At 56.3% G+C, this 24,827-nt stretch overlaps 1 protein-coding gene across 1 annotated transcript in view; it reads right to left on the reverse strand.

The window, feature by feature from the left end:
* The window catches only part of PTPRS (protein tyrosine phosphatase receptor type S), a 127,538-nt gene that overhangs the window by 85,098 nt on the left and 17,613 nt on the right, over positions 1-24,827 (reverse strand). Inside the window, exon 2 of the mRNA XM_084220927.1 lies at positions 9,828-9,995. Coding sequence (XP_084077053.1) covers positions 9,828-9,915 — 88 coding nt within the window. The 5' untranslated portion in view covers positions 9,916-9,995. The remainder of the gene's footprint in view (positions 1-9,827; positions 9,996-24,827) is intronic.

Genomic DNA, 24,827 nt, shown 5'->3' on the forward strand with positions numbered 1-24,827 from the left:
AAAGGATCCACCTCTCTCCATGGCAAACAGGATGAGTCCCAGCTCCAGTGAGTGGCACCAGGAGAACATTCCTGCGGCTGGGATTCATGCAAAGGGTCAGGGCACGTGCAGTGATACACACAGGCTGCAACTGTGGATGGGGCAGGACAGGGAGTTGTGTGGCCATTCCACAAGGATCCTCCTCCCACACCTCAGCTTCCCCACCTCCCTCCCCTCCCCATCCCACAGCAGGTGCCCCAGCTGCTGATCCCTGCTTCCACCCTCTCCTGGCACCCACCACCCCGAGGCCCAAGGAGTAACTGGGTGGGAATGCAGTGGAGCTCTGGCCAGGACCCTCCTTCACCTGCTGGCACTACCAGGAGAAAGCTGCTGCTGGTGAGCAGCAGGAGATGAGCCCTCCTGAAATGGAGGATGGCAGCCTGGCATTCACAGAATTCCTGAATCCCTGGGTTGGAAGAGACCCTAAAGATCATCCAGTCCAACCCAGCCCCAACAGCTCAGCTGAGCCCTGGCCCCCAGTGCCACATCCAGGCTTGGTTAAACACACCCAGGGATGGGGACTGCACCACCTCCCCAGGCAGAACATTCCAGAACTTTACCACCCTTTCTGTAAAACACTTTTTCCTGCTATCCAGCCCGTATTTCCCTTGGCCAGCCAGGACCCTGGGGGTACCCGGGTGCTCTCCATCAGCGGGAGCACATCTCATCCCAGATCTGTCCACACATCCCATAACAAGGCACAACAACCCAGAGCAGGGCCAGAGAGCCCAGGAGCTGTCCTGGCAGTTAACGAGGGCCCCTGTCCATCAATGACAGCAATCCCAGGTCGTTAGCAAGCAGCAGCTTGAGGCAGGGAGCTCTGCCTGCCCCTGCCATATCGCTCAGACAGCTTCTCCTCCAGCCAGGTCATTGATATTGGCATCCTGGAGCAGCCTGCTCACCACCCACCTAGCAGAGACCCAGCTGGAAAGGATCTGGCTCTCTGCTCAACCTCCACTGCTCTGTTTGAGTCACTAGAGAACCAGAGTCCACAGGGGATACCAGAACATGAAAAAACATTTCCTACAGGACAAGTCTGCAAGGAGCAAAAGCTTAACGAGCCCAGAGCCAGCTGCCAGGGGCAATGCCAGCTCAATCCAGCCCAGCTGTGGTTCTGTGCCACTGCAAAGTGACAGCAGAGTCAGCAGCAAGGGCAAAACAAACTGCTACGAGCTCCTGCAGCTCGTGGTGCTGCGAGGGAGCCAGAGCCAGAGCCAAGGTTGAGGTCTGGGAGATCAGCCCTGGTCAGTGAGAGCACACAGAGCCCTGCACCTGCAAACACACACCAGGGAAACCCTGGGTTTGGAGATCCTGCCCTGCACCTGCAAACACCAGGGAAATCCTGGGTTTGGAGATCCTGCCCTGCACCTGCAAACACACACCAGGGAAACCCTGGGTTTGGAGATCCTGCCCTGAACCTGCAAACACCAGACAAATCCTGGGTTTGGAGATCCTGCCCTGCACCTGCAGCTCTGCAGGGCTGCATGCACGAGAGGGTGACCCCAGCCAGGATGGGGCAGCTCACACGGGCACTGGGGGATCTTCTGGGGATGAAAGGCACACCAGGCAAATAAAATATGTCTGATAAAGCTCTGCTCTCTTACTCTGTAAATAAAAGCTGTATTACTTCCACTTACTGCTTCATTCCTTCAGGCAAGAGAAGGAGTCTGGGTAAGGTGCAACTCCTAGAGCCCAGAACTTGGAGTGTTTTCAAAAGATCATTACACCATTCCTATCTGACCTCTGGTGAGAAACTTCAGCCCTTATTTTCATGGAACAAAAGGAGATTCTGGATATACAAGCTTGAAATACCTGGGTCTAAGCAGTCTATGAGCCTGCACTGCTTATTGAGACTGGGATGTCGAGGAGCTTGGGACAGGAGAACTCAAAAATGAGAAACCAAGACATAATAAAGCCATGACTAATGGATGAGCACAACTTCTAACAGTGGTGAACTTGGACTCTTACCACACGAGGCGCTACAATTTTTGCCTCTGAATCACACCACTCATCATTCAGATCTGTAGTGGGAACATCAACACAAAAGAATCCAAAAAAAAAGGAGACTTCAACAACAGTGCTGAGAACTGACAGCAGTGGGAATTCAGCTTTGGGACACCAGAGACCCAGTGAGCCAGAAAAACAGTGCAAGATGTGAATGAGAGAAATGTAAACATGGAAAAGCAGCAGTGATGCCTGACATTCTTTGATCAAAGACAGCATTGAGGAAGGTGAGCTTTCCTGGAGTAGGACAGCTCCTGTTTGACACCTGCCAAGGGATGGCTTCTCACCAGGAGCTGTCCTGCAGCCCTTCCAGGCACCAGGAAGAAGATCCCTCTCCCTTTCATTGCCTCAAGTGGCAGCTACTGGAATTAATCACAATTAGCAGGTCCTAGAAGAAAAGGGGTGTATCACAGTACTCATACAGAAAAAAACCCACAAACGCCCTCAAAAGCGAGCAGATCCTCCCCAAACAGACAGATAAAGGGAAATGAGAGCTGGAGGATCTTCCTGCCTCCCTGGGAGATCACTGGAGCCAGTCTCAAGGTGATCTTTAAGAGCTGAACTGAAAAAAACCTTACACCATCTTTTCAGAAATTCATCCAAACAAATCAAAGTCCAGGCTAAAGATTTGTAAGATCTGTCAGCACTCCTAGCAGCATGCTCAGACTAATTTATAAATAAATCCATAGATTCCAACAGAGGTGAGGGAGGATGAGGACACAGTCAAATTAATTTGACTTTATTAATTAAAAAAACCACCAAGTTTCATCACCCCACCACTCTTTAGAGGTTGTGCGAGAGTGGGGGGAGCTATGCTCATTAATTATGCAGAAAATGCAAAACTATCATCCTCTGAATGAGTTTAAAATAAGGAGAAACCCTTTCAGAATGGGGAGAAATTACTCCCCAAGGCAGCTGAAATTTCTCTTGCAACTTCAAAGGACAATAAATTATTCAAATCACTCGCGCCACTCGCACGCTCTCTCACTCTCTCCCCTTCTCAATTTTATGCTCCTGAGTCAATTAAAGATTTGGAGGACTCGGAGAAACTTTGCAGAATGCTAAACCAGTTGCAGCTCCATCTATTTATTTTTTTCCTTCTTTAAAGCTTTGCTTTTCCTCTCGGCCTCAAAAGGAAGCAGAAACGACTCCGCGCGCCGCAGATGAAACGAGCGGCGCCGGCTCCGCCGGAACGTTTCATGTCTGCACCCAGCAGGACGGGACCAGCTCAGGGCTCTGGGGCACGGCTCTGGGAAAACAGGGCAGCCCTGAGCCCCTCCTGGCAGCCCCTCAGACCATTCCTGCCGACATCCCTCTCAAAGTCAAAGCAGCAGACATCCAAACTGCGCTGATGCTGCTCCCCCCTCGGGTCCGTGGTCACTGCCACGTCCCACAGCTCCCTGTCCCTGGGCTCTGCTGCCAGCCCCACAGGGCTGCTCGGGCTGCAGGGGAGAGCCCAGGCTGCTGGAACCAGGGATGGGATCATCAGAGCCCCACAGGGCTGCAGGAGGAGAGCCCAGGCTGCTGGAAACAGAGGTGGGCTCATCAGAGCCCCACGGGGCTGCTCGGGCTGCAGGGGGAGAGCCCAGGCTGCTGGAACCAGGGATGGGATCATCAGAGCCCCACAGGGCTGCAGGGGGAGAGCCCAGGCTGCTGGAAACAGAGGTGGGCTCATCAGAGCCCCACAGGGCTGCAGGAGGAGAGCCCAGGCTGCTGGACCCAAAGCTGGGCTCATCAGAGCCCCACGGGGCTGCAGGAGGAGAGCCCAGGCTGCTGGAACCAGGGATGGGCTCATCAGAGCCCCACAGGGCTGCTGGAACCAGGGCTGGGTTCATCAGAGCCCCACAGGGCTGCTCAGGGGCTGCAGGAGGAGAGCTGGAACCAAACCTGGGCTCATCAGATGAACGACACAGCAAGAGAAGCCCTTGCTCAAAAAAGCCAATGGAGGCAAGGAAAAGGAGCCTTGGGAAGGGGCAGTCACAGAGAGAGGATGCTCGCCACTCCCTGGCCTGCAGCCTGTACCCTGGTTACCTCCTTGCACACAGCAGATGGTGTAAAACGTGACTGTTTTCATGAACTTTAACAATCCCCCAAAAATTAAAGGCAGCTGCAGCGCACAGAACATCACAGCTTTCTAAGGTGGGAACTGGGACCAATTATGTTGCAAGAGAACATCCTTGGCTGGAGGGGAAGAGTGGCAGAGAGTAAATAAAAGTGTTCTTGGGAGATTGTGTCTCACAGGCCAGCTCGAGCCCAGACTCCATCCCACGCACGGAGGAATGACATTCCTCTGGTCGGGCGTCCTTGAAAACCACTCTGCCTGCCTTCTAAGAATAACACTGGGCTTGCCAGGCCACAGAAGGGAGGAATCCCTCACAGATTCCCTCCAGTGACCCAGGAGATTTGTACTGAGTTGGTTCTGAAAAGACACCAGCACAGAGACCCTGCCAGACAGGGGAAAAGCCAGCGTGAGCAGGGCCCGGGAGAGGCTCCAGGAGGATCCCGTCCTTCCTGGCAGCAAGGGCAAGAGCTGCTGCTGCTGCTGTGAAAAGGACAGCCAAGGGGAAGAGCCATAAAGAAAGAAGCCTTGGCTTCTTGGCAAAGCCTGACACAGAGGAACAGCCCCAGTTCTGGCATCCAGGTACGAAGACAGACATTTCCTCCATCCCAATCCTCTGCAGGTGACATTTTCACACCAGCCACTTGTTTACACAACAAACAGATGCTCTTTTCCCCTAACTTAACCATCTAATGAAGCTGAGCAGAAAGAGCCTCTGGCTGGGAAAAGATCCTTCAGCAGGAGACACCCATGGCTGGGTCCCAAACACCGTGGCTGCTGCTGTCCCCAGGTGCTCCTCAGCAGAGATTAATCTAACGAGCATTCCCAGCGTGGGGCACAGCTGAGACAGCCTGACAGCCCCCCCTGCCCCCAAGGAAGCTCTTTCAACACATGATTTATTTCCTCTCTGGATCCTACGGAAGACACAAACTTTCCAATTTGAGTTATCTTAAAAAAAAAAAAAAAGAAAAAAAAAAAAGAGATACATCACTTGATCCAGTCAGGCAAGGTTCAATTTGGCCAGGCACTTAAACAAGGTGACATAGAAGCTTAATTCTTGAGTGTCCTTGAGTGAGACAACAAGCAGCCCAGAACCCTCAGCAAGATCCCAGCTGGCACAGGGAGAAGGCAGCAATGGGAAGGGCAGAGCACAACAAGGACAGGGAGATGTTCCCTGCCTACCGAGGCAACTGGTGCACGAGGAACAGGAGCAGCAGGTGGATCTGGCAGGGCTGCAGTGATCTCTGCCTTTTCAGGATTCAGCTGCTGTCTCCTCTCTCAGACTCCACTCACTGCAGGGACAATGTGCAACTCCAAGGGAAAACTCCACCACCTCCAATCGACCACAAAACCTCCTCTGTGCTCCCCCTTTAAATCTGTAAATTCTGCTCCCCCTCCAGCCTTCCTGCAGCATCTCCCTGGCTCCTCAGCCCCTGCAGGCTCCCTGTCCTTTTGGGGGTCTGGCCCCAGCCCGTGGGACAGCTCAGGACAGGAGGCAGACCCCCTGTGAGGGGTGGGATCTGCACCTCAGAGCCGAGCTGTGCTGCCCACCACCAGCTCCTGCCCCTGCTGGCAGAGAGCACAGCCCTCCCAAGGCACCAGCTCCCAGAGCACAGCCTGGACGTGGGCCTGGAGGGGCCCCACTGCCATCCCACCACAGCTCCATCCCCTCTGGGAGCCCCACTGGAGCAAACCTGGCTGCTGCCTCTGCTGCCCCAGGGATGCTGACAGAGCCCCCCTGACAGGCACCTCCCATCAATGACTGTGTTCTGCAAATTAATGATGGAGCAAGGGCAATTAAAAGGGAAGAAAGCCAGGGTAATGCATCATAAAAGGGGCTTTATTCTTTTATTTTGTCAATTGCAATTTAGATTTAATTATTTATGGTAATACTTCAGAGTGTGCTAGTAAGGCTTCTATACGGTGATTTATAAAAGGAAGGAAATGTAAGTAATAAGTAATGTTCCCTGCCCTTAAATCCTTGCTGGGGTGGAGAGAGCCACGCACCAGCCCTCTGTGTATGCAAAGTGCCAATTAGCAAAGTGCTATTGTAAAACACAAAGGTTTAATCAATGAGAAAAATCCACTTGAAAACAGAGAGCATGCTGATTCCAGTCAGGAAAAATGGCCACATTTCCATGCAGTAAATGGCTTTTTATGTGCAACTGAGGAGCACTTGGAGGGGGCACGTGGTTCCTTCGGGTGGCAGAGGGAGCTGACCACCGCCCTTGGCCAAAAGCAGCTGTGCCCTGCACACCTGGGCAGGAGCAGCTCCTGCCCAGCCACACGAGGGACACCCAGAACGAGAGGTGTTAGGGCTCACTCATTGTGCACACACAGAACGAGAGGTTTTAGGGCTCACTCATTGTGCACACACAGAAGGAGAGGTTTTAGGGCTCTCACTCATTGTGCACACACAATTGTGCACACACAACAAGAGGTTTTAGGGCGTTCACTCATTGTGCCCACCCAGAACGAGAGGTTTTAGGGTGCTCACTCATTCTGCACACCCAGAACGAGAGGTTTTAGGGCTCACTCATTGTGCACACACATCACAAGAGGTTTTAGGGCTCTCACTCATTCTGCACACACATCACGAGGTTTTAGGGGGCTCACCATGAAGGCTTTATGGCTCTGGGTGTGTGAACAGAAAACAGCAAGGCTTGGTGCTGTGCCCAGGTCCATCAGCAATTTGGGAGCTATTCCTCTCCCCAGACTCATCTCCAGGCCTCATCTGTCTCTGCTGCCTGGCTCCTCTCAGCTCCCAGGGGCACATTGCAGCTCCTGGGGAGGCCTCCCCTAACTTCCTGCAGCCATGCCAATTCCTGGTACTCACACAAGCAGCAGAACTCTCAAGAAAAGGACAATACTTTCCATTTAATGACGCCGCTGAAAATAAGCACGGAATCAGTAATTTCCAGTTCCATGGCTGCCTTTGACCATAAGGAAGAAACAAAGAAAATGTCCATATTCAACCAAAGAGGAAACAGAAAGAACATGCCTGTGTCACACCTTTCAATTATTGTTCTCTTCAGCTTCCCAAGGAGGAACAGCGGGCAGAGAGTGGTGTGGTGCTTCGGATTTTTAATTTAAATGGCAGTTTCCTTTAAATAGAATGCTCCTGCCACAGAAAGATTTAAATCACTGACTGAGATCAATTAGCCTCAGAGAGAAGGGAAGTATTTTAATGGTCCTTTGATTGCAGAGGCCACAGCTCCTCCAGAGCTGCCCTGGGAGAGGAGGCCAGCCCCAGCTCAGCCAGGCTCTGCTCTGGGATCTGCTCCCTGCCAGGCTGGGAGGTGATGCCCTCCAGAAGCCACAGTCCCCACAGTCCCAGGGGTTTCCCATCTCCCTTCCCAGCACAGGAGGGGCACCAGCACCGTGTGCCCGGGGGGCTGCAGGGCCTGGGGTGGATCAGGGCAGAAACGGGGTCAGCGCCGTGGCCAAATGGAAGCTGGCCAAGGGATTACAGGAATGTGACAGAGCCCGGGGCCATCTGATGGGAGGGGACATCGTCAGAGCAGGGACAGCTCCTCTCACAGGCTCTGCAGCTGTGACAGACAAAGCTGCTGGCTGTTTGCAGGCTCAGTGGGGAGCAGCAGGACAGCTCGGGGGCTGCAAGGGGAGGGGATGGCCCTGGAGCCCCTCCACAGCAGGAGCCAGCAGCTCCCTGCCCACTCATCCTCAGCAGGCTGGGAGCAACAGCTGGCACCAGGAGCATCCCCACGGGCACAGGGCAGGGAGGTGCTGGCACGCTGCAGGTCAAGAGGAGACACAACATCTGGCCCAACATCTGCACAGCTAGCAGGTAAGAGCAGCCAGCCCCGTCCCAGCAACCTGCAAAGTTCCTGCACGGACAGCTGTGAGCAGCCAGAGGGAAATCAGCACAAACCCTGCCAGTTCAGGGTCCAAGGACACTGCAGAACTGCAGGAGAGAGGAACTGGGCTGCCAGCAGCAAGGTGTCTGCAGAGCAGGGACAGATTTCAGCAGGGCTCAGCCACACCACGGAGCATTCTGTGTCTGAGCAGCACCAGCCCCTCCTGAGGACACACGGCCCCCACGAGGCATCTCCCAGCCCTGCTGCAATCTCTGAGCAGAACTCACCCCAAAGAAGAGGGGCAGACAAGAGGTTTGTTCCTTCCCAGGAAAATGAAAGCCACAAGAGAGCCGAGGTCACTCAGCCATGGTTTGGAGAAGCCTTGATGCTGCCGTGTCCCTCTCAGCACTGAGCACACGGGCCTCCTGTGCACTCCACGTTCAAATGGACCCCAATTTTCACAGGCACTCAGGGATCAATTGGGGCTCTCCTTGTACAGAGAGGCTGCAGAGCTGCAGCACACCTGAGCTCTCCATCCACGCCTGCAGAGCTGCAGTTTGCTTTGCAAACTGATTTTGCCAGGTGTTGTTGCAGGAAACCAGCGGCAAGAACAAGACCCTGTGGCCCTGACTCCAGATTTCCACTGATTCCCCACTCCTGACTCCAGTGCACCCAGAGGCAGGAATGGAGATTCCCAGAGCCCACCTTCCCAATCCCCCCTGAGCCCACAGAGCAGCACCTGTGGACTCTGGTGCTCATAAGGACCCCGCACAGCGCTGGCCCCAGCACCAACGTGGGATAAATCCCTGGATACACCCCGGGGCAAAAGGCTGGTGGCAGCTCCCTGCCACACTCTGCAGGGCTGCTGCCACTGCAGGCAGCTCAGGCTGAAGCTGTGGGTCTCTTTCTGGACACCAGTGAGGTGCAGACTGACCCCCAGCCACTTCACCCCATCATGAACCTCCTGGAGCCCAGCCACTCGCCAGGCTTACGAAACGAAAAAAGAGTAAAAGACAACATTATCTTCCTGCACGTGAGTGTTTCTGTCTGCAAAGAGGGATTAAGCATGAACCCAGCAAAACTCAGAGAGAGGCAAGGGCAGGCACATCCCCACTGGCCTGCTGCAGGACAGAAAGCACCGTTCCAAAAACATCTCCCAGCAACAAAAGGTCGCGGATCCATTCAATCCCCGTCATCCTAATAAACCCTGATAACCAAGTGATTACGTGAAAAGCTGTCAAGGGCTCCTCTGACCAGAGCAGCTCTCTCACCAGCTTCAAGCAGCTTTGCTGGGGAGGAAAAAAACCTCATAATTCAATCAGCTTGGAAAAGTCTATTCCCCACTGATCCCAAGCGATCAGCCTTCATGTCAAAGGAACATTACACTCAAGTCGCTGAAGATTTCCACTTCTTTTTTTTTTTCCTTCCCCTTTTCATTTTTTAAAGCAGGAATTGAAAGGCAGCAAAGATAAAAACTGTGTTGGACTGGAACTGGTTCACTCAGGGGAAGGAGAAACATAATACTCTTTCTTGAAATGCTGTTTGGAACCCAGCCCCCTGCCAATGGTCACCGGTGTCTGACAGATCCCGAAAGGAGGGGACAATATGGGTGAGCTGGGGTTGGGAGGAGGTGGGGGAAGGCTCTGGAAAGAGCTGGCAGGCAGCTCCCCCCCTTCTCTCCAGCTCTTTGGCAGCCTTGGGGGCAACCTGAAACTCAAAGCAGGCTGTGAGGACCCAGCTGCCCCAGTCCCTCCCAGGCGGGGCTGGGAACAATGGGAAGGCGCTGGGGGAGAATCAGGATGTTGGGAAATGAAAAAATGAAACACTCCATCAGCTCCTGAGCTGCACTTCTCCAGCAGTGAAAAGCAGGGTGAGGACAGGAGCAGGGGGACAGCAGAGTCACTCACTCTCAGCAAGGCAGTCCATCAGCAGCACGGAGAGGACGTTCACGAGGGAGAGCAGCGAAGACATTCCAGGGCTGGGAAGGATCCTCATCCTCTGCAAAGGCCTCGGGCCCCAGCCGGGAAGGTTCCGGCTCAGCGGGAACGGCGGCGTCTCCCCAGCCTCGTCAGCACCTGTGGGGCACAAAGGGACAGCTCTGAGGGGCAGGGCTGGGCAGGGCAGGGCAGCCACAGCAGCACACAGACCCTGCAGGGACACGGGCACCTTCCCCAGGGTGGCACTGAGGGGTGGCACTGAGCACCTGCCTGGCTCCGTGGGCCAGATCTATGGGGTGAGCCCAGCTCCATGGGGTGAGCCCAGATCTATGGGGTGAGCCCAGCTCTATGGGGTGAGCCCAGCCCAGCTCTATGGGGTGAGCCCAGCTCTATAGAGTGAGCCCAGCCCCATGGGCAGAGCCCAGCTTTATGGGGTGAGCCCAGCTCCATGGGGTGAGCCCAGACCCACAGGATGAGCCCAGCCCCATGGGCAGAGCCCAGCTTTATGGGGTGAGCCCAGCTCCATGGGGTGAGCCCAGCCCTATGGGGTGAGCCCAGCCCTATGGGGTGAGCCCAGCTTTATGGGGTGAGCCCAGCTCCATGGGGTGAGCCCAGACCCACAGGATGAGCCCAGCCCCACAGGATGAGCCCAGCCCCATGGGCAGAGCCCAGCTCCATGGGGTGAGCCCAGCCCTATGGGGTGAGCCCAGCCCCATGGGCAGAGCCCAGCTTTATGGGGTGAGCCCAGCTCCATGGGGTGAGCCCAGCTCCATGGGGTGAGCCCAGACCCACAGGATGAGCCCAGCCCCATGGGCAGAGCCCAGCCCATGTCTGAAGTTTAACCCATCAGGTTCTCTCCCTCCCCAGCACAGGACCCAAGGACCCTCTGAAAGGGAGATTTTTCCACAAAAGCACGGGGCGAGGAAGCAAAGCTGAAACCTCACACATGAAAAAGCCAGCAAGGAAGGCAACAAATCTCCCCCAAGGAGATGCTCCTGCCCAGACAGGCCGTGGTCCCCCACCACAGCAGCCCTGACCTGAGCCAGGTGTCACTGGGGGTGTCCCAGAGCCCCTCTTGCACAGGAAACACACACTGGAAAAGCTCCAGCCAGGCTGGGGTTGCAGCAGCCACTCTGCACGGCTGAGAGCCCCTACCCCACTCAGTGCCTCAGTTTCCCAGCACACAGAGGAACTGTGTTCTGAGCCACACAAAACTGCAAGAGAGAATACCTGGAGCCACAGCTGATCCTGGTGGATCAAGCACACGCAGCCTCCACAGGAGGTGAGAGATTTTCTCCTGCCCAGCTCTGCCCTGGACGTGGCAGAACGTGGCAGCAGGACAGAAGCAGCAGATCAGCAGGGCTGTGGCAGGGCAGCTCCAGCTCAGCAGCAGCCTGCTCCCCTCGCCCTGCCAGCACATTTCCATGGAGACAGCTCCTGGCTCCAAAGGGAGCTCCCTGCTCACAGCTTTATCCTGATCCCTGTGCAAAGCTGGAGCGGCATTAAGGCAGCTGCGTTCTCAGCCACCACCCCAGTGCTGTGTGTCAGCCCTGGGAAACGCTGCCCTCAGTCACACAGGTGAGATCTGCCCCAGAAGGGCTGAAACAGAGTGGGAGCTGCAGCCACAGCCTCCTCACAGGGGTTTGCATCAGGCAGACTCTGAGCACGGGATAATGGCCAGAGCTGGGCAAGGATCTCTCAGATCTGACAGATTCCTTCCCGCTATCGTTACTCCAATTAGAAATCAAACCCAGGGTTTATCACCTTTTGGAGGAAAGCCAGGTAGGAGATATTGTGCCATGATCAAAGGCTTTGAGAGGACTAAGGGGATAGTGAGGCTGTTTAAGCTCTCTGACACACATCGGGGTGGGAGCCGGGCGGTGTGAAGGGGCATTTTCATCTTTTTCTGTCCCATTAACGCTCCGAGGCTGAACTGTGCAGAATTAAAAGAAAAGCCAGGATAAACAAGAAGTCCCCGTACGTATTCAGCCCGAAAGAACAACTTTTCAGAGAGAAGCTTTGGACTTTGAGGATTACAAAGCCTCTGCTGTGTGCTCTGTGCTAGCCCAGATCCACCGTGCTTCAGAGCCGGCTCACGACAAACGAGCGCAAATACTGGAACAAAAAAGGGAAAAAACCCTGAATCCTATCACTGGGAATCTCTTCAAATGTTTGTTCTAGACACACTTAGAGAAACACAGAGAGGCTCCAGCCAGCCCTAGCTCGGGGCTCACAGGGTTCCAGGGCACAGAACAACACGTTGGGCTTTCTTTTGTGGCTGTCAGGGGCGAGCAGAGAGTGGGAACAGCGTGAATGGCTGTGATGGGAACTGTTAATTAAACTGGGGATGTGGCAGCGGTGCCAGCACAGCACAGAGCTGTGCTGCAGCTCCCTGGCTCTCCCTGCTTCCTCCTTCAGTCACGCAGCTCCCGTTCCCACCAGCGAGGCTGGCGTTGCAGAGAGCAGGGATGCACCCAACTATTTTAGGTGCCTACATTAAAATAAAGCCCAACAAACCACGCTGGCTCAGCCACCATTTCAGAAACTCCTGTTTTCCTTTATCAGAGCGGTACATCCACCCCCACCCGTGCCAAAAGCGCCACCAAACCTCTCCTGGAGCCTCGTGCGCTCCCCAGCCACGGCACCAGTGATCTCCCACAGCTGGGAGCAGCCAAGAGGAGCAGCACATCCCCAAAGTCCCCCCAGGATGGAGCTGAGTGTCAGGGCAATGTTCTGCCTCCCCCAGAGAGAGGAGCCCGGCAGCGCCGCCCTCCCACACCCAGCAGGGCTTTTCCTGCCCTGTAATGGGCTCTGAAGGAGAAGGTCTGGAAAAGGGGATCCAGAACAGCTCCAAGATGAGAGGAGGAGATGCCAGAGGGTGACACTTCCACTCCAGTGCTAATGTGCTTCCCCAGCCCCTGACGGAGACAGAAAGTGCTGGCAGAGATATTAGGACATGTCAGCTTCAATCCAGCAGCTCATCCCTCAGAGCAGGTCCCTCCCTGCTGTCCCCCTGCATGAGGGATTGTCAGGACAGCAGGACGTGCACCCACCTGGCTCCCCCGAGGACAGGCAGGACAGGCTGGGGCAGAGCTTGCTCTGCTTCCCTGGCAGCAGGAGCATCCCCTGCACGATTCCTGCCCCAGTGCTCCCTGCAGGAGCCCAGCTGAAACCCGGGGGAATTGTTCTGGTGAAAGCTCAGGTCCCAGGGGCTCTGCCAGCCCCCCTCTCCCCTCCTCAGGGCACAGCTCACCTCGTCCTCTCCGGAGCAGGTTTGCTCACCCCTGCCTGTCTGAGCACCCAGCCAAGCTCCTGGCACCAGCCAAGCCAACATAATGGCACTTTTCCTGTGCTGCTCCACGGACCTGCAAAATTCACTAAATTCTCTGGCACAGGATCCCCTGCAACACAAGCAAACCACCTAATAGACCTCAATCCTCGCTAAAGAATGCAATTAAGTGAAGCCATGGCCCCCAGTGGGGTCAGATTTGTGCTAGATACGGTCACATTTCAGGAATAAGATTAATTCTTACAGTAAAGGAGCTCCTGTAAGACATTCATTCTTGTGTGCTGCCTAATCTCCAGCTCTAAGCAAGGCCATGTGTGCAGCTTGTAAGCACCGAGCACGGGGCCCTGCAGAGCATTATTAAAAATAATAAAACCGAGAAGGGTTTGCGAGGAGCAGCTTCCCAGGGCAGCTCCTGCAGCTGGGAGCGAGCCAGGACCCAGGGGAGCGAGGCACAGAGGGTGAAATGCTCTGAAGCACCTACATTTCTTAAGAGCTTAAGTTCCCCTGGGAGTCAAAGGGACTTAAGCTAAGCTGCTAAGATGCTTTTGAAGATTTTCCCCCCAGCAAGTCCCATTTCAGAGGGTGCTGGACACCCAACTCCCTTAAGCTCCTTTGGGCACGGAGGGATGCAGGAGGAGGGGTTTGGCTGCCCTGGTCCTCGCTGCTCAGAGAGGGAAATGCTGCTGAAAGCACAGTGGCAGACCCTGGGACGGGGCAGAACTGTGCAAGGTTTCCCCAGAAACACAGAATGCCTTGGGCTGCGAGGGACGGTAAAGATCACGCTGTTCCAACCTGCCAGTGGCAGGGACACCTTCCTCTGGAGCAGGCTGCTCAGAGATGGCCTTGAACAGTCCCAGGGATGGGGCATCCACAGCCTCTCTGGGCAACATTTCGCCATATGCTACTTGTTCCTAGCCCCCACGGAGCTGGTAATTGAAACATTTGCTCTGGGTTTGAAAAAAATCCAGGAGGGAGGAACCCTGCATTCATTTCAGATTCATTACAACATGACGACCTGGAAAAATAAATCACCAAAAGAAAAAAGCACTTGGGCTTCTTCAGTGTTTCACCTGCCTGTGAGAAGGAGAAGGGCGATTTTAAAGAAATTCCCTGCAAAAAGTTCCACTAGGATCTGGGAGATGATTAAATATCTTCATTTCCAGCAGCTGCTGTGGGAGAATTGCTCCCATTAGACACATCAAGGGAAGCAAACACCTTGCAGGCAGAGGCTGCACCGAGGGCTCTCCCTGGCAGCAGCAGCAGCTCCGTTTGTGCTGCGCATTAACAGAGGTCAGTGGGTCACTTCATTTCCTCCCAGCCACCTCTTTAAAGAGAGAAAGAAAAGCTTTTAGCACAACCACCAGCTCATTTGTCACCTCCCCTGGGGAGGGCAGAGATGAAATTTGAATTCACTGCCCCACAGTTCCAGCTTGCTCCTCTCCAGCACCCTGGCCTTGGCAAGCCCAGCCTGGCCAGGGCTGGGCCAGGGACCTGCCCAGGAGCCCACCTGGGCAATGAGGAGGTGCAGAGCTGGCCCTGGAGCCCTGCACAGCCCAGCCCAGCAGGTACAGGATGGTTTGGGTGGACAGGGACCTGCCCAGGAGCTCACCTGGGCAATGAGGACCTGCCCAGGTGCACAGCTGGCCCTGGAGCCCTGCCCAGCCCAGCCCAGCAGGTGCAGGATGGTTTGGGTGGACAGGACCCCAGAGATGCCCTTGTTCCCCCAAAGGCAGGGATGCCCCTCAGGGACCAGGGGACCCAGGGCCCTTCCAGCCTGGCTGGAGCACTGCCAGGGATGGGGCAGCCACACTCAGGGTGCTTTAGGTGCCAAGCTCCAGCAGCTGTGCAGATCTCAAAAGAGGCCTGATCCTGCCCAAACGAAAGGAGGTGATGGAGCATTTCCACATCAGTGCCTTGCACCCCAAAGCTGCTGGACACAGCTTCTCCTTGGGGCTGGAATGCAGCTCCCCAAGGCACTCCTGAAGGCAGGCCAGGGGTTTGGCAAACACTATTAGAGCAGGCAGCAGAGATCCTTCAGAGTGAAGCACGGCTGTTTATCTATCACGGAGTTACTTAGATCTTAAAAAAATATTTACAAGAAAGAGGCAGAGTATTATCTTCCATGGGGAAACAAACACAGATGGAGAAAAAAGAAGAGCTTTGATCAGGACTGTCTCGGTCCTATTCGCTGCTTTTCATCCCCAGATCTCCAAGTGCTTTAATATGACAGCATTATCCCTTTTTACAATGTGGGGAACCAGAGGAAACTGCACACCAAGACAGCTGGCTGTGTTTGCACGTACACACACACACACAGAGCCTCTCTCTCCCTCCTGTTTTGCCCTGTGGCATTTCTGGCCCTCCCATGGGTGTGAAGTGCCCAGCACTGTCCCCAGTGGGCATTTTGGGGCACAGCTGTGTGGGTGCTCCAAGGGATGCTGCTCCCTGCCCGGGGTGTGACGGCACAGCAAGGGTTAAGCTGTGGTCACTGCAGGACAAAGGAGAGGGAGAGCTGCGGGCTGGGGTGGTCAGGAGGAATTAATTTCCCCTGCAGTGGCAGCTGTGACAGGCAGGGATGTGTCAGGAGTGCTCAGCAGGTGCAGCCCAGCACGGACAGGGCACAGGGGCAGCGCCAGCCCGGGGGGACCAGCGTGGGGAGGAGGAGGAGGAGGAGGAAGCACAGCTGCCCTGGCCTAGCTGCACCCTGCTGAGGGAGCCCATCCCCACCCTGGGCACTGTGGCCACAGCCCAGGGAGGACCCCAGAGCACCCCCCTGCTGAAAGTCCTGACAGAGGCACCCCCAGAAGCACCAGGAACCCCAGGAGCATCCCCCTGGAGCGGCAGGGTGGCTCTGCAGGGCTGGGCTCTCCTCCAGGAGGCACCAAGGGAAGGATCTGAGCCAGGGCCCCACTCCCCTCCCCTTCCCCTCTCTCCCACACACACTCTCCCCATCCTTCAGCACTTCCCAGCAAACCATCCCAATCTCCTCCGAGCGCCCCTCGGCAGCACGAGCCGTCAGCTAAATTGCCCTGTGGCTCAGGGTAATGCTTCACCTTTCTCCTTCCCTGCCTCTGAGCTTTATTTATTTATTTAGGAAGTCATTCATCATTAGGCCCAGCTCAGCTGCCTGACAGACTGGGAGCTCCTCAGGGCACAGGCTGCATCCCCATGTCTCTGTGCTGGCACCGGGAAGGAACCAGCCAGCCCCGTCCTGAGCCCTGCCAGGGCCACCAACAGCCCCTGCCAGGGCCACCAACACCACCTGGGACAGAGAGCACTGCCAGGGCCACCAACAGCCCCTGCCAGGGCCACCAACACCAGCTCTGACAGAGAGCACTGCCAGGGCCACCAACAGCCCCTGCCAGGGCCACCAACACCAGCTCTGACAGAGAGCACTGCCAGGGCCACCAACCCCCCCTGCCAGGGCCACCAACACCAGCTCTGACAGAGAGCACTGCCAGGGCCACCAACAGCCCCCTCCCAGAGCCACCAACACCAGCTCTGACAGAGAGCACTGCCAGGGCCACCAACACCCCCTCCCACAGCACCTGCACCCCACCTGGCACCTGGGCTGATGGGTGACACCGGGTTATGCACACAGCAGAAGGAAAAAAGACAAAATCTCAACAAAGAGCTCCAAGAGCTGATTTTGCTGCCCACACCAGCAAAAGTGCAACAGCCTTTCTCATGTCTGGAGTCCAAGCTGAGGAAAAGCCTTTTTCTGAGATCAACTGCAGGTTCAGATCAGCTCCACATTCCTGGGGAGGAAAGACTGCCTGGCCTCACATCTCTGCGTGTCCAACGAAGAACACATGAGAAAACCACTCAGCAAAGAGGAACTGGTGCTCTCCTGGCTTGCAGCATGGCATGAAGATGGCCTGGACCAGGAGGAGCCCATCCAGATGGCATCAGTCCCTCTGAGCAGGCTAATCCCTCCAGCTTTGGCTTTCTGCTCCCTTCACACAGAAATCTGGATGCTGCTGCATCTCGTGACCTGCTCCACCCTCCAAAGGGCTCTGCCAGGTCTGCACAGGGACCCCCTTTGTGTTCAGCAGCAGGGAATGGCAGCCCCCTCCTCCACCCCAAAACCCCTGGGCAAGGAGGGGGCAAAGCCCATTCCTGGGCTGGCACTGCTGCTCCTCCCTGACGGGAGCTCACCTGCTGACAGACACCTGCCTGGCCTTCCTCCAGCTCCTCAGCTCTTCTGGGGACTGGTCTCTCACAAAATAGGTGGTTCTTACCAGCAAGTCTTGTGCAAAGCATCCCCTGAGGACAAGCAGTGGGTTCCCAGCCCCACAGCCAGGCCAGGAGCACGGTCCCACAGAGATCCCTGCTCTGGGCTGCAGAGGGTGGCAACCTGCTCCCTCCTGCTGCTGGCCCTGCAGAGCATCCCCCACCAGCCTGCAGCCCGAGCAGAAGGGAAAAAAGAGATGAAAAATTGCAAGGAAGGAGAAAACCATTGAAGAAAGTTAATTAGGAACACGAGGGTGCTTTATCAGTTCCGGCTGTGAGTGCTGGACGGGTGTAGGATGTCACCAGCCCCTGCCAAGAACGACCTCCTCATCACCGGGATCGCCGATCGATCGCCGATCAATCGCCTCCTTCTGCTGTCCCCACCAGCCCCTGCTGCTCCTCTGAGCACACCTGGGGCACCTGGGCAGGGCCACCTGGGCAGAGCCACCTGGGCAGGGACCCCTGGGCAGGGCCACCTGGGCAGGGCCACCTGGGCAGGGCACCTGGGCCGTGGGGTGCCAGGGGCACCCTCCTGCTCCTGCTCTCCCAGCAGGGCATCGCCCCAGGGAGGGCAGCACTAACAGCCCCACTGCCTCCCGATTTTGCACAGCTCATTTTGGTCCCCAACAACAAGAGTTATGAGTGAAATAACCCAAAAAATCCCCAAACTGCATGCAGACACACACCTCACACCAAAAGCAAATTGCAAAATTCTCTCTAAATGCAACAACCTGAGGATTTAACCAGCCACAGGCAAGGAACCCGCTCCCTCCCAGGCCAGTGAGCCCGGAGAGGTTTCCATGGAGGATGACAAAGTTGGTCTGGATTTACACTAAGACAAGGAAAAGTTAACTGCTTATCATGAGGGTACCCCACACCTGAGATGCAGAGGCACTGTCCCTCCTTTCTCATGAATTCCAGCCCAGGAACACCCCCAGCCCACATACAGGCAAGCCAAGAGCTTTGGGAAACACAAAAGAAAGAAATAAATTTCCTTTTTAAGGCCTGTAGACCTTATGGGCACCCTTTTCTGCACATCCCAGGGCAGCAGGATTGCTGCAGCACACTCTGCTCATCGGTGAAAAACAAATGACAGGAAATAAAAGTAGCAAAGCAAACATGCAAAGTTTCTCCTAATTGCTATTTGATGGTAAATGAAAATCGTTGTGGCAGCAGCACAGCTGATGAGCTGCTTGCTCTCCTCACACCCCGGGGAAGAGGCAGAGCTGTGCTCCAGTGAGGAGGGGGCAGAGGAGCTGGGAGGGCGAGGGGCAGCCACAACCCCCCAGCAAATCCTCCTGCAGGCCAGGAGGGGCTGCTGGATAAGGAGCCTGGCCTTCCTTTGTCCCTGCACAGAGCTGCCTTCAGCACCACGGCTCGCATCTGCTGATTAGCGACCAGCCAGGAAAGCTAATCAAGGTGATTAGGAAGTGTTCTCTTCCCTGGGGGCTGCTCAGAGCACTCGGGGCAGGGTGGCTCCACAGCCACAGGCCCTGCCATGCCCTTGGTCCACCCCAGGATCACCAAGCCCCTCTCAGAGAGCCCCCCTGGGCACTGGGATGTCTCTCCTGGGCTCCCCTCGGGAGCTCACCCTGCCTCCTCCTTCAGCACCCATCCCCTCCCCACGAGCTCCAGCCCTGCCAGCCAACACAGGGGGTTAAATTCCATAAAGAGGATTTGGGTTTGAGCTTGCAAGACAGAAGATGAGCAAATCCCTTCCCTTGCTCTGGCAGGAATCCTGTGTCTCAGACCCACCAGCCAGGGGAGATTAAGAAAGGAGGAGAGAAAGAAAAAGCCCCATCCATCACTCGCTGCTGTGATCTCATCTGAATTGAAGAGCTGAGCTGGGAGGATGCTGGGTCACTGCTTGGGCTGGTGGAGCCCTGCAGACCAGGAGACACCAGCAGAGACTGGACAGAGTCTCAGGCTGCACTGCTCAAGGTCAGCAGCGGGGTCAGGAAGCCACGTCCACGCTCCGTGCTTGCTTTCCCTCTGATTTAATTCCAGGTTCTGTCTGGGGAAGCCTCTGGCTCTTGTCACATCCTTGCAGAGAGCCCCAGCTGCAGCAGGTGCCTCCAGAAATCCCCCTCATGCACTGACTGCAGCCCCACAAATCACACCAAGGTGCAGCAACCCTCGGAGGGCACAAGCCAGGGACGCTCCCACGCCCGGCGGCTCAGCCAGGCAGGGCTCCGCTGCCACCTCATCTCTGTACAAGATGCAAAATCAAGAACCTGGGAGTAACACCGTCCTCAGAGAGCTCCAGCTCCTGCCTGACAGCCTGAGCTCACCCAGATGGTTTGCTGCTGAACCTGGTGTTCCTCCCCTTCTGCTCCGAGAGCTGCAGAGCCCAGCCCAGCCCAGCCCAGCCCAGTCCAGTCCAGCCCAGTCCAGCCCAGCCCAGCCCAGCCCAGCCCAGCCCAGCCCAGCCCAGCTCAGTCCAACCCAGCCCAGCCCAGCCCAGCCCAGTCCAGCCCAGCCCAGCCCAGTCCAGCCCAGCCCAGCCCAGTCCAGCTCAGCCCAACCCAGCCCAGCTCAGTCCAACCTAGCCCAGCCCAGCCCAGCCCAGCCCAGCCCAGCCCAGTCCAGCCCAGTCCAGCCCAGCTCAGTCCAGCTCAGCCCAACCCAGCCCAGCCCAGCTCAGTCCAACCCAGTCCAACCCAGTCCAGCCCAGTCCAGCCCAGCCCTGCTTCACTGCCCAGACCCAGCAGCCCCTGCACAGCCCAGGTTTGCTTCAGAGGTGCCTTAAAACATTCATCAGCCTTTGGAGAGTGGGAGCATGCTGCTGGAGCAGGCTGTAGGAAAGGAGCTGGTGAGAGCACCACGGAGAACGCTCCCATCACCCAGCACTCAGAGAGCCTCCACCTGCTCGGCACGTCGTTTTACATTTCACTTCAAGCCAGCAGAAGGGCTCCTTCTGACAAGCTGCTGAGATCATCTCGGTGTCTTGGTGGCAGTCAGTCAGCAGAAGGATCAGCAGGAGGAGGCTGGCTGAGTGATGTTTTTGCAGTGCCATGAATTAAACATGCAATAATATTTCCTGGGCAGGTGAGGAGCATCCCCAGGCCACGGGCTGTGCCTGCCCAGGGAGGAGGGTGCTGTGTCCCCCAGCTCCAGCAGGGCAGGGCAGGGCACTGCCCCACAGCAGCAGATTCCTTCCCTCTGGCTCATCAGGGCTGCAGGAGCTGCCCAGGGCCCTCAGCCAGGGCTGGGGAGTGACTCCCCCACCTCTGGGGGCAGCGAGCCAAGCAGAAGCTGCTCCAACAGCAGATCTCCCCTCGGACAGGCAGGAGCCACCACACTGCAGAAAATGGCTTCACTGTCACTGCACCATCTGGAGTCGCCAGGAAATGCAACTTTTTGTCCCCATCAATTAGCAAAGGGAGAAATCTGCTGTCCCCTGAAAGGCAAAACTCCTGGGGCTGGGGCTGGCTTGGGAGCCGAGCCCCCCCAGCACCTCTGGGATTTAGAACACCCCGTACCCAACTCTCTCTGCTTGTGGGGGCTGACCCACAGCCTCCCCTCAGAATCCCACAGGGGTTTGGGTTGGAAGGGACCTGAAAGATCCTCTTGCTCCCACCCCTGCCACGGCTCCCCTAGAGGGGGGAACCAGCCCAGCTCAGCAGCACCCAGGGGTCCCCACCTTGCTGAGAGCAAGAGTTTCCCGTGGTTCAATTCCCAAAACCACAAGAGATGAAAAACCTGCACGCCACCCCTTTCCCCAGAAGCTGGGCACGGTGTCCCGAGGGTGCTGGGAGCATCTCCAGGGCAGAGCACGGCTGGGAGAGGCTGTGTGGGGCTGAGCACTGGGGCCAGGGCTGGGGACAGCAGCACTGCAGGGCTTTAGGGAGGCCAGGCATGCACCTGCCTCCAACGACTTCCAAACACACTTGGGCCAGCCAGAGGGACTAATTGACCTTCCCACCTCCCTTCTGTCGTTACTTTCTGTGGTTTTACAACCTCTCTAAATGGTTCATTTATCCTGAGTGAATTCCTGCTGCATCCTGCTCATCACCAGCTGTGAGCACCTCGCTTGTGCGAGGGCAAAGCTGCTGCAGGTTCACAGATGGACCCGGCACAGGGAGAAAGCAGGGGGTGGGGAGAACCCCGAACAACTCTTGCTGAAAGAATATTATTAAGAAGCATCTTAAATCCCTCAACTTCAGGGCTGTTTACTGGCCTGAATTAAGCCCAGGCCCTGCAGGTGATACCTCGTGGCCTGGGTGCTCTTGCCTGGAAGGGGTCAGTGATTCCAGCAACAAGGACACCAATTAAAGCTTTTAATGATGCAAGTCCAGGACCTTGCAGAGCCCTGAGCAGCCTCTGCCCAAAGCTCTCTCTGCTAATAACCCTGGGCTGGGGCCGAGCCATGGGTGCTGGGCGGCCTGAAATATTTATGGCAATCAAGGATTGCTTCTTTCCTGCCCGTAATGAAGCCCCCACACGCTCCCTGAGTGCCTGTCACAGACCAGCCTCCTCCCAGTGCCTCCAAGAGCACCAGCACAGCTCTGGAGCAGCGAGGCAGGCTGCCAGGGAGGGATTTGATTTTGTTTTTAAAGCCTCCCCCCAGCCCTTTCCCACTACAGCCTCGGCTCGAGTTCTCTCGTTAATCTAATTGTTCTCCTAATGAAGATCTGCAATTCCTCAAACATTAATTACCAACGGCAGCAGCAGCAGCAGCTGTGGAACAAGAGCTCCCTGTTCCTAATAATACGCTTCACACTTTCGCCTGCCACAGCTCAATTTAGCTTTGCGTGATTTGGCTGGGGGCAGATAAATAATATTCCAGCTTTGGGGCTCAGCAGACAAACCCAGGAGGAGGCAAAGCCCTCCCCACACCCTGGAGCACAGCAGGTCCTCAGCTGGCTCTAAAATCCTGGGTTTATTCCACCTGCAGCTCTGCCATGGCACCGTCCCCATCCCCATCCCCATCCTGCAGCTCTGGGCAGGTGCAAAGGGCTGGGCCAGGGAGGGAGGGAGGCAGAGGGGCTGCAAACCCATCCCCATCCCCATCCCTATCCAAATCCCAACCCCATCCCCATCCCCATTCCCATCCCATCCCCATCCCTATCCAAATCCCAACCCCATCCCCATTCCCATTCCCATCCTATCCCCATCCCAAATGAACCAGGAGGAGGTGAGAGCAGGGCAGGGAGGGAACAAACAGCTCGGGCATCAGGAATGAGCCAGGGCATGGAGGAGGACAGAGGAGGGAGAGCAGCTGGGGGAGGACAAAGCTCCAGCCATTGTTTGTTCCCCTCACAGTAAAATGGAGAAGAAATGAAGGGCAAGGTGGGTGGGCACGGTGGAGCTCCAGCAGGACCAAAGCTGAGGCTGCCCTGGATCCCTGGCAGTGCCCAAGGCCAGGCTGGAAGGGCTGGGAGCACCTGGGACGGTGGAAAGGGTCCCTGCCATGGCAGGGGGTGCAATGGGATGGGCTTTAGGTCCTGCCAAGCCAAACTCCGTGATCCCACGATTCTGGGGGTGGCTGATCTATCCCACACCCCTGCTCCTCTGTGATCCACAACACAGCCATGGAAAAACACTGCTCATGTCCACTGAGGTCAGCCCCTGGCCATCCCTCACCCTGCAGCCCAAGGGCACGGGGGGCAGCGGGAGGGAGCCGTGCCCAGGCAGAGGAGAGCTGCCAGCAGGTCCCACCTTACAGAAGAGGCTCAAACCACGGGCTGGGAGAGGCAGCTGGAAGGAGAGGAGCCAGGAAAGGCTGTGGCAGCCCCTCTCGCCAGCACTGCACAGCCAAAAATACACAAGGGAACAAAACAACGCACACACACACACAAAAAAAGCCCACAAGAGTTTTCAATGACAAAAGCAAACAAATAGATTTGTGAATAAATATTGATTTGACAGGAAGCGAGACAAGCCCTTCCAAAAGCACTCTCTGGCAGTGGGTCCCTCTCCCAGCACAATGAGCAGTCCTCATCATTTCCTGGGTGCCTTTGCACGGCTCCAGCTGCTCTGCAAGGCCCTGGGCTCTGGGGGTTTTTGGTCCCCCCGTGCCTGGAAAACCTTGAGAGATCCCCAGAAATAAATGCACAGCCTAAGGGGACTGTGCTGGGCAAAGCGAGCAGCACAGTGAGCAAAAATCCCCGCTATTCACCCCAGTTCCTCTCCGGGGGTGGCCCTTAATTCTCTGCAGCACTACAGGCTCAGTCTGGTCTAAAGGAGCTAGACAAAACTGAGCTAGCTTCAAAGCTAGGCAGGAGGAGTTGGGCTCCCTTCAGCCAGAGCTCAGGGCTGAGCCAGACCTGGTCTAAAGGAGCTGGTCTAAAGGAGCTAGACAAAACTGAGCTAGCTTCAAAGCTAGGCAGGAGGAGTTGGGCTCCCTTCAGCCAGAGCTCAGGGCTGAGCCAGACCCAGAGTCAGAGGGGCAGGGATGCTCCTTCCCTCGCTTCTTCCTGACCACAAACACATCTGCACATTCCCTGATCCTCCCCAGACACACACAGGGCCCTTTCATCCCGGACACCCCCCAGCCCTGTGCTCTGCAGGAGCTCATTAACGTGCCCAGGCAGGGAATTCCAGGTCCTGGTTCCCACCACAAAGCAGGCGTGGTGGGGAGATGGGTGGGAGAGATGGGCACTGGCAGCCCTGGGATGGTGGGGGAGGCCCAGGCCCAGGAGCTGCCCCTCCCCTGCCTCGCAGAACCCTTTGTGCCACCTTGGTGAAGGTCCTGCTGGACCCACCGTGCCTCCTGCAGCCCCACAGCCACAGAGGTGCAGCAGAAAGCACCCAGAGCAGCATTGCTTGTACCTGGGGGTTTCCCACTCAATTCCCAGCCTTGCTCTGCTTATGGAGTCCAGCTGAGGGACCAAGGGGGCAGATTCCACCTGATGCACCCCCAGGACCAGCACATCAGGGGATCTCAGGTCATTGAGACCTGAGGCCCCTCCCGGGGCTGGGCTTTCTGTGCTGGGAGGAAGCAAGCAAAGAAAAACCAGAAAAACCCTTTTTGGAGGCGTGCAGAATCCGTGCTGAGATGCTCAGCTCACGTGTCTGCCCAGTGCCCGGGGAGCTCTGGGATGCAGCCCCTCCACCTTGGCCAGGTGTGTCTCCAGGCAGTGTCCCAGTGGGGATGGGATGGGGATCACACACCTCTGCATCCCAGAGCTCCCCAGGCACTGGGCAGACACGTGAGCTGAGCACCTCAGCAGGGATGCTGCATGCCTCCAAAAAAGGGTTTTTCTTTGTTTCTTGCTCCCAGCACAGAAACCCCGGTGACGCTCCAGCTTTCCTGCTCATTTCGTTTTCAATGAGTGAATTAGCAGGCAGCCAGCTGACTTGAACATCCCCTTATCTCTGCACCAAGCTCGCTGCCGAGGATTTGCATAATTTTAATCTTTCCCACCAATGAGCATGAAAAAATTAGTTTTCCACTATTTTATCTCCTATTTGTGTTCAATAAACAGAGCTGGCGGCTCTGCTCC

This window comes from Fringilla coelebs (genome assembly GCF_963513975.1).
Source record: "Fringilla coelebs genome assembly, chromosome: 24".
Classification (NCBI taxonomy): domain Eukaryota; kingdom Metazoa; phylum Chordata; class Aves; order Passeriformes; family Fringillidae; genus Fringilla; species Fringilla coelebs.